The sequence below is a fragment of the Chaetura pelagica genome, unplaced genomic scaffold, assembly GCF_000747805.2.
Source record: "Chaetura pelagica isolate M959 unplaced genomic scaffold, ChaPel_1.0 scaffold493, whole genome shotgun sequence".
NCBI classification, from domain to species: Eukaryota; Metazoa; Chordata; class Aves; order Apodiformes; family Apodidae; genus Chaetura; species Chaetura pelagica.
Window position 1 is genome coordinate 990,220 of NW_009952696.1, and position 10,064 is coordinate 1,000,283.

The 10,064-nt window shown below is 44.0% G+C and overlaps 1 protein-coding gene across 1 annotated transcript in view; it reads right to left on the minus strand.

The window, feature by feature from the left end:
- Nucleotides 1-9,507, minus strand: part of ELMO2 (engulfment and cell motility 2) — a gene marked incomplete at its 3' end in the record, with an annotated part of 15,169 nt that extends 5,662 nt beyond the window's left edge. Inside the window, exons 1-8 of the mRNA XM_009994035.1 lie at nt 9,398-9,507; nt 9,226-9,266; nt 8,653-8,725; nt 8,263-8,313; nt 6,047-6,228; nt 4,438-4,537; nt 4,029-4,180; nt 3,233-3,311 (exon numbers count right to left, since the gene is read on the minus strand). Coding sequence (XP_009992337.1) covers nt 3,233-3,311; nt 4,029-4,180; nt 4,438-4,537; nt 6,047-6,228; nt 8,263-8,313; nt 8,653-8,725; nt 9,226-9,266; nt 9,398-9,475 — 756 coding nt within the window. The remainder of the gene's footprint in view (nt 1-3,232; nt 3,312-4,028; nt 4,181-4,437; nt 4,538-6,046; nt 6,229-8,262; nt 8,314-8,652; nt 8,726-9,225; nt 9,267-9,397) is intronic.
- Nucleotides 9,508-10,064: the final 557 nt, after the last annotated feature.

The window sequence follows — 10,064 nt, forward strand, 5'->3', positions numbered from 1 at the left end:
CAGCAGGAAGCATGCTGTGGGTTGCCCAGAAAAATCTGTCATCTACAAAAAGTTCCTTCAATTATCATTTCACAGCTTTCTATACTTAGGTCTACACCCCAGATAACAAGGACTAGAGGATATAGTTTTCAGGTCTCCTTCCTCTCAAAAACTCTCCCTCCAAAATCTACATTTCCCATGTCTCAGTTCCTGAAGGGATGTTTAGAAGTCAGTTTAAGGAGAATTTGCAGAAGCACTTCAGTTTACAAAAATAAAGGGTAAATAATGATCGTGTTTAACAGAAAGTGTCCAGTTTCATTATTCACTGTGTGGCTTCCTTCCCCAGATGAGGAGGGTTTCCCAACCATGAAGTCATGATGGCAGTCACAGCAGATGCAAGCATCTGCTGCAGACCTTCAGTTCTGAGACCAAATACACATGTACCTGCAAAAATACAACCTGTGCTTTCCCTGCAAACTGTGAAGATGCACTTCTAAAAATACCAGCGATCTCATAATACCCGCTAGGAGAGTGGCACCAATGTTGATGTGAAGATGGAATATTATCAGAAGTTTGCTGTTAGTAGTAAAACCTTTGGTTAAGAAAAATTTGTCAGGCAATATATCATCTGGAAGAAGTCCAAAAGATCTCTTGCCAGTCCAAGATCTCTTCACATCCCTATGCAGTTCAGATTAAGAACTAGAAGCTGTGCAGTCTTAGATAACTGCACTCAATCAGCTGTATATTCTGAGCAATCCAAGACACTTCCAACTGCTCATATCAATCCTGCTCTTAACAGGCTTTATAAGGAGTCTGGCAAAATGCATATATTAACCTTATTCCGAGTCTCTATTATCACTTCTTCTGCTCCTAAAACAAGAAAGTGATACGCTGGCTGTAATGGCTGCAAGTGCAGCAGCCCTCATATGACAACCAAAATGAGTCAGCACATGGCTGGAAGATACCTAAGCAGCATCTAGAGGAAGTAGGAAGTGGTTTCAGACATAACACACTGCCCTCCGAGTTAATATTTTCACTATGACTTGTGAAATGTAGTACTGAGAATAGAACAAGGCCTGCTGTTAGGATTGGTTCATGCATGTAACACAAAGAATCCTCACTCTAAAGGACCTAGTTTGTACATGGGATGAAGTAACAGGTGACTGAAGCAGATAAACAGCCGGAAGAACAAAGACAATTAAACAATTCTAAATAGCATAGTAAGAAGCATGAGCACACACATAGTCTAACCACTGCTAAGGGATCTATGTTCTGCTAAGTGTCTAATAATGCCCCCTTTGCTGCTTGATGGGGTCACAGATTCATAGAATCATTTATCTTGGAAGAGACATCTTGAGACCTAGTCCAGCTCCCCTGGTCCAAGCAACATCAGAAAGAGCGCATTGCACAGGACCATGTCCAGTCAGGTTTTTAGTATCTCCACCAACAGAGACTCCACAATCTCTCTGGGTAACTTGTTCCAGTGTTTGACCACCCTCTTGCTATTTTTTTGTTTGTTCGTCTTTTTGTATGTGTTCAGGGAGATTTCCTGGGGTTTAAGTTGTGCCCATTACCCCCTGTCCTGTCAGCAGGCACTACAGAGAAGAGTTGGACTCTCTCCTCTTTATTCACTTCCATCAGATACTTATTGGTAAGACCCCCCCTGACCCTTCTCTCCTTGAGGCTGAGCAATCCCACATCCCTCTGCCTCTAATCATATGAAATATATTCCAGTCCCTTAATTGTCTTCATGGCCTTTTGTGGTCATGTGGGTTGTGTTTGGGGGTAGGGGAAAAAAAAAAAAAGTGAAAGATCCCTTGGAATTTTGTTTGCTATGAAGTTTAGTATCTTGGCCAAATTACCAACAGAGGAGTATGTTCTTCCTTATTTTCATGTGTTAAGCACATCCACTAATTCTAGAAATTATGCAACATTAGCTGAGACCATAGTTTCCCCTCTGAAGGCACTGCATCCTTGGCAAAAGTGCATCATTCTCTGTGCTACCCAGAAAATCCAAAAAATGCACCAGAATCTCAGGATACGGAAGGTTCCAAATCAGCCTGTTAACAACAGTGGTGACTGCCTTGGAGATAACATGGGGAAAACAACATTATAGTAAAATTCCCATAAGGGAGATGTCACATATTAGGCAGAATGTTTGCTCCAGACCCCAATCAGCACTAAGTTTTGTGACTGTTCTTCACAGACAAACAGCTCTACCTTTCGAAGGACAAAGCTGGATATGAAACTGTCATTAAGACAAGCAAAATTTGGGGCACAAACTCAGGATCCAGTAAACTTAAGGAGATCCAGGCTGCTACAGAACTGGTTCCAGTTTTAAAATTGGTTCACCTGGTCACTCTTGTATCAATTTATTTTTATAATAATCTTTTTGATCTTGTCTGCACAGTAAGTCATTCAGGACTTCTCCTACTGCATCTTCTCCTCTTCACCATCTGAGAACACCCCCAGGAGTCCTCCCACCCTTCTCCCTGGGCTCACCCACGACCTGAAGACTGTGTGCATCATCTCTAAGATACTAGGAGGCATAACTGGAGAAAAGCTAACATGCCTACAGTTCCGCATGACCAGCCCCCAGGCTTGAGTTACTTACAGTGATGGGCAGGTCTAGTGGGTTAAGCAGCTTGTCCTGCCGGCAGAAAGCAAAAAAAGGCACAAAGAGAAGCAGACAGGATTTAGCTTGGAGTCCAGAAATAAGGCACAAATGGGGCACTAGAGAAGAAAGGCTTAACACACAAAACAGACATATGCACATCTTGCATGTAGCCAAGACCTCAGGTGGTTCCTCAGAGCAGGACAGGTGTTTCATTCCTCACATCTGCGAGCAGGAATGTGCCCCTATAACTTGAGAAAGGTATCTTTTTTGGGGAAGGGGGAGATGGGGCTACTGATTTAGTAAGTGCATACAACCCCAAGGACTCCACCCAGCCTACCTCTTCCATAAGGAATCAAATGTCTTAAAAAAATATCCATGCTGGATAGAGGATTACTTTCTGTCTCTCAAGACCTTTCAGATTCCTTTCTGAGCATCTCCTAAACATAGATATGCTGCTCCAGAACACACTATTAATGGGATGGTACTTTTTCTCCCATGTTGCCATGCTGAAACAGCTACAAGTTCTTGGCAAGGTCCAAGGTCTGCCTTGCCCAGACAATGTAATTTCTGAGGCATAAACTAAACAGCCAGCTGTTAACCATTATTCAGATTTAAAGTAAAAAAGCAAGAACAAACCTGTCTCTTGTCCTCAGGTGCCTTCAGGAAGAGGGCATTTATCAGGGCAATGGCATATGTCTGAATCTCCTGGTTTGAGCTGCAGAAACAAACATGGGAGGATCATAAGAGAACGACCATAAAAGAACAGGCAGCATAGAACATTACAGCTTGCTGCTTTGCCTGCACTGAAAGAATATTTACTACAGCTATCTTGGATTTCAACAGACAAGCAGAATTCAGGTAATCTGCCTTCATGCCATCCAACTCTTCATGAGATCTGCAAAAAGCTGACAGAAATTGCTTACCAGTAGCTCCATTATTCAGAAGACAGTGCAGACTGCAGCCCAGCAGAGCTCAGAGTTCAACACCACCAGTTTCTTTCCAATGCTGAAACTATCTCTGTAAAGCTGTTATACTGCAGTCCATTATATGGATACAGCTAAAAACTTATATGGAGCAAGTAATTTTTCTCCCTTATGTCAATGGAAGACACCAAACACAAATGGGACTAAGGGGGAAGTATGCCTCTTTATGGCATTCCCTTCCAATCTCAATAGTTTAGCCCAGCCCACGTTTTATTATTTTCACTGAAAAGCTTCTTCAGGTAAAGGCTGCTAACTCCCTTCCTAGATCACACACTGTGCGTGGTTTCACTTGTGATGTTCTGAAGAAGCTTGCAAATGCCTGTCACACTTTTCAGTAATACTTCAAGAATAGCATCTTTAAGTGTTTGAAACACAGAGGGATGTATTTTCAAATGAACAGATATTCATGTAATGGATTTAAATCACACCACTGTGGAGTGGACACTCACACTTGCAGATGAGAAATGAGCTGCCCCACGGTGATCTCTTCTGCTATCTTCTGATACAGAGTCTGGCTGTTTAGCACCATGCTCTCTAGAATGGCGAGGGATCGCTGGAGGATGGAGACATCCACCATAGGCTGACTCACATACCCTGCAATCTAAAAACAGATGATCCAGCAGGTCAACAGATGCCTATCCAGAGAACCTTGTGGTGATTGAGACAAGCTAAGGGAGACAGGGCTCAGAAAGCTGGGTGCACTGTGCTCTCAGTGAGAACTCAACTTCTCAGAGTGATCTTGCCCTTCCTGTAAGCTGCATTTAAGCATGAGAAGAAATCATCTTAAACATCTAGAAAATGATAAATGATTCTATGACTCTGTGAAGTAGCATCCTTGCCTCCTTTACCTAAACTCACCTGTTTGATGAAGGTTATTGAGACCATGTCCCAGGAGACAATACCATGGTCCATGAGCTCCAAGAAGGCAGTCAGGGTGAAAGCCAACATCTCACTGTAACTGAGAAAATGAAGCATGCCATTACAAGAGACCTGGTAGCAAGAAAAAAAGCCTGTTCAAGCTGAGTAAGCGAGAGAAATGTCACCACCTCCACACACACAAAAACCTCAACCAGACAGAAGTTTTAACATCAGAGAAAAACAAAGAAAAAACGAATTGTCATTCTGTAAATATGGGGACCTGGCTTTTAAACAAAATGAAAGAACAGCATGAACTGTGGAAAATTTAATACATAACCACAAGATACAAAGCTAAAAAAGATTGAGGGAAAGATCACAAAACATGCTGAAAACATATTAGTTGTTAATATATAAGAAAACAGAAGACATATAAATATTTGGACAAAACATTATCAAGACTTTAAAAGTGCTTTCAATGAAACAAAACAACTACAGCAGAAAAGCCAAGTGAATTCTTTGCATCATTCACTGTGAATGTGCGTGGGGAAACCTTCAGAACAGTTTGTTTGGGTTTTTTTCACGTGTTTTTTGTTTTCAAGATAGAAGAAAAATTTTCAATTTTGTCATTTGAACATCACTAGAAGACATTCTGGAATAAGCCATTAATACAATGATCTCCAGGACCAGATGATACTCACTGAAGAATCCCACAGGAACGATGGCAAAGTGAAACACTGCAGAACTACTTATTGTGCTCTGCAGAAAGTGGCAAACCTAACACTAGCTTTTAGAGAGGACTCAGGAATCTGAAGGACGCGGCAGACATTAGTATGTGTAACCAGAAAGATTGGGGGAATCTATAATAAAAGCATAATACCACTAGAAGAAAAATAAGTATTTAACATGGAATAATTGATCTGCCTTTTGTAGAGGGAAGTTACATTTCACATCTCTATGAGAAATGGGTTCATGTGGCAAGGTCTTGGTAGCAGGGCCCGGCTGGGGGGCCTCTGTGAGGAGAGGCTGGGGCTGCCCAGGCTGAGCAGCCCATCCCACATAGCTCCAAGATCAACTCAGCCCTGGCCAGAGCTGAGCCCAGCAGTCAGGATGCTGGCGCTTCTGTGGAAGCATTTTTAAGAAAGTGTAAAAAATGCTACACAGCAGCTGTGAGAGAGGAGTATAAAAACATGGGAGGGGCTTGATGGGCAGCTGGCAGCCAGCAGAGGTTAATCTACCACAATACTGAAGGTCTCTGAACAAATAAATAAGTCAGAATGAAAACAGTTAAGTACAACTTCTGGACTTTGAAGAGAATTTTTATGAGGTGCTTCATTAAAGTGTCTCAAAAAACCCCAAAACACTCAGCTGCTAAAGGGCAAAACCAAAAAGCTCTTTCTTGCATTAACAACTGACTAAAAGACAAGAAATAAAATGGTACAAATAAATTTCCCCACAACAGCACAGTACTACTGGAAAGAGCTAAGAGCTAGAGGATGCATAGAAAGAATGATTAGCACCCTGGAATGGCTGCCATAGTTACAGTGTGAATGGAGTATGACTGCAGCTTAGAAAAGGCATGACTAAGAGTCCTGGAATACAGGAAACTCACTGGGACAGAAGCTTGGTCCCACTCTCCACAAGCCGTGTCAGCACTGTAATCCCTTCCATGTTGATGAACTCGGTGGCAAAGGTTACATCTGCTGAAAGTTTAGCCAGTTCCTTCATGGCATCCAGTCGGGCTTCCATACTGTGTGACTGGATCCTCTCCATCAGCTGGCGAGCTGCCCTAGACTGGGAGGAAAGAGGGATGACACCAGTTACAGACCGGTCACCTACAGAATCAGCATTCTGTCAGAAGTCCATGGATGGAAAGAGACACCACAGCAAGGGTAGAGAGATACCAGCAATGACAAGATAAGTAGCAGCAGTCAAAAAGTTAAGGCAGACTTTCAAAGGCTGCACTTGGCAACATTCACAGCCAGGCAGGAGGTCAGTAAAATGCTATTTTACATGTTAGAGGAAATGCTTGGTTTTCTTCCTGGTGAGGCAAGTGGAGGTGGATACAAAAATATAGCGAGACCATTAAGGAAATACAGGGTTAAGACAAATCTCGCATGGATTCAAAGAGAACCACAAGCTCATTTTGTGTATCCACACGACATTCTGTGAGATTTCTCAGACACAAATCAGTTATATCCTCTCTACTACCTCTTGCCCAGGTAACTTCTTCCTGCTCTGTTCACTCTCAGCTATATGCCACGACACTTGCACAAAGGTTTAAGAATTTCAATTAAATAGAAGCTGGAACAAGTCTGCAAAAGACAGCTGTTGAGGTGACAACAGCAAGAATTCACCAGGAACAACCACCTCTGCATCAAATTCATAGAATCATAGAATCATAGAATCTTAGGGGCTGGAAGGGACCTCGAGAGATCATCTAGTCCAACCCCCCTGCCAGAGCAGGGTCACCTAGAGTACATCACACAGGAACTCATCCAGGTGGGTTTTGAATGTCTCCAGTGAGGGAGACTCCACAACCTCCCTGGGCAGTCTGTTCCAGTGCTCTGTCACTCTCACAGTAAAAAAATTTTTTCGGATATTCACCTTGAATCTCCTATGCTCCAATTTACACCCATTACCCCTTGTCCTATCACTGGTAATCACTGAGAAAAGCCTAACTCCATCCCCCTGACACTCACCCCTTACATATTTGTAAACATTGATGAGGTCACCTCTCAGTCTCCTTTTCTCCAAGCTAAAGAGACCCAGCTCCCTCAGCCTTTCCTCATAAGGGAGATGTTCCACTCCCTTCATCATCTTCGTAGCTCTGCGCTGGACTCTTTCAAGCAGTTCCCTGTCCTTCTTGAACTGAGGGGCCCAGAACTGGACACAATATTCCAGATGTGGCCTCACCAATGCAGAATAGAGGGGGAGGAGAACCTCTCTTGACCTACTAACCACCCCCTTTCTAATGCACCCCAGGATGCCATTGGCCTTCTTGGCCACAAGGGCACATTGCTGGCTCATGGTCATCCTCCTGTCTACCAGGACCCCCAGGTCTCTTTCACCTACACTACTCTCCAGCAGTTCAGACCCCAACCTGTACTGGGACATGGTGTTGTTCTTCCCCAAATGTAAAACTCTGCACTTCCCCTTGTTGAATTTCATCATGTTTCTCCCCGCCCAACTCTCCAGCCTGTCTAAGTCTCTCTGAATGGCAGCACAGCCTTCTGGTGTGTCAGCCACTCCTCCCAGCTTAGTGTCATCAGCAAACTTGCTGAGGGTACATTCTATACCCTCATCCAGGTCGTTGATGAAGATGTTGAACAACACCGGTCCCAGTACCGACCCCTGTGGGACTCCACTAGTCACACACCTCCAACCAGATTCTGCCCCATTGACTACAACTCTCTGGCTCCTTCCTTTCAACCAGTTCCTAATCCACCTCACTTCCTGATCACCAAATTTGTCTCTTATTTTAATTTCTGCATTGATTTCCCAGTACTGTTCCTTTCTGACTGATTACACTAACTGCACTCAGCCTCTGAATGCATCTGCTACGATACAACATGCTGATTGAGGAAATGCAATAAAAATGTAGACTGGATTTATTTACAGAAAGTCCTGTGGGCAGAGCATCCCCCAAAAAAGATACACACCACAAAGGAGGGAACACAAGAGTGTGGACCTCATTGTGCAGAAAGGCCCACAACAAAGGTAAGCCCCCTAAATTTGGGAAGAAGGAGAAAGAAAAGCTGTGAGACAAGAAACAGCCTGTCATATGAGGATAACTACGGAAAAGAAGGGATGTGAGGAAGCATTTACCGGGGAAACTGCCAGCTGTAGGATAGTTCCATTCTTGATGTCACAACGAGTCTGAAAGAAAACATAAACTTTAAACTGCAGAAAAGCTGGGGGAGGGAAAGAATGCAACTGAACCTACAGTGCTCATTTGCATGCTCAAGTAAAGGAGCTCCTGTACCACACAACCCTACTGAGGGTACTGAGTTGAGCCACTGGGTCCTTGCACTTATGAGCCTGCAGAGGGAGGAGTGTAAGGCTCCTGCTGAATGCCACCACTCCAGTCTGAGTCTATTTGATAGCAAAGATGCTGCTGCCCTCAAGGATTAGCAACAGTATTCTTTCATGATGCTCATCCAAAGCATTCTGTGCTCTGGCCCAGGACACTAGCAAGATGCTTTCTCTCACACTGACCTGCTCCGTGATGTACAGCTGGGGACCATCAGCGTAGCGCAGGGTGTAGTACTCAGGGTTTGGCAACGACCACCTGGCAGAGGAAGAAGGAGGACACGTGAGCTTCTTCCTCCTCTTTCTTCTGACTCTCAATTAGGAACAGGAGCTTGGTCCCATGAGGGTGGAAAATAACTTTTGTGCAAAGCTTTAACATGGGAAATTAGGTGTCCCAAAGAGGACAGAAAACACCTTCCTCTTGAGGGAAGGATGGGACTTCAGCCTTCTCCAAGTCAAGCTCTGTGAAATGTCTTAAGAGGCCTGCACTTCAGCATCAGCAAGATGGGCCAGTCCTCAGAGACACTGGCTCTAGAGGCATACACATGCACACATGCAGAACTGAAATCAAGATGCAAAGCCCTTGTTTTCTAGATCCTTTTCTTCCCAGTTTAAACTTTGGCCCATTCTATGACCAAGACTGGCAGCAGGCAGCACAGATTGTGCTAGCAGCACACTGACAAGCAAAAGAGATTTTCCACCACAAGATTTCTAAGGGGGACAGACTTTCACCATAAGGGCTCCCAAAGAACTACTCACCCATCACAGACCTCCTTGATGATGGATGCAAGAGGCCTTTTCTAGAACAGAAAGAGAGAGTCCTCAGTAGTCACATTCCTCTCAAACAGAAATTAATACTATTTATATGCTCCCATATTCCAGTATCAAGGCTGTGATGCGTTTCCTCTCCCATCTGGTTACCAGGTCTCACCTGATCTATCTCCAGCAGCTGGGCATTAGCACCTGGCCACTCAACAGCTACTTTCACGATGTCCGAAGGTGGTGGCATTGCTCCAGACTCCTCCAGGTGCCTTCACAACATACACTCCTGGGCCTGTTAGGAGGAAAGATAACAACCAGCTCTCTGAAAACTATTTCAGTTTTTACATTGCATCCAACTCCAAGTTTCAAAACACTACATAAGATCAGGCTTACAGTTTGCTGGGCCTGCTAGGGACTAAACATCAAAGATCAAGGCCTCATACTAAACCAGCACAGCGTAAAATTGTATGCCCAACCTTATCACCAAAGGAATACTTTGAGAGCTTGTTGGGGCACTCAGAGAAGGAGAGTCACTGATCAACAAAGCCCCATTGGCCACCCACTGTGGTGTGTACTGCCAGGTTAGTTTACATGACTAGTAAAGCCACAGCTCCCTAAGCTCTGTCTGTACATGAGAGGGCAAGTGTACTGTCCAGGCAGCCTCCCTCCCATGGACCAGTGTTTATTGGTGCCCATTCATATTTCTCAGAGATCTCGACTCACTCAGGATACTCAAACCAGCTCCTAGGCAACGTAGCAGCAGCTAGCTTTATCCCATTTCCTTCCTCTAACATCATAAATCCAAAACATTAGTATCCAACACCAAAAAATAGTTA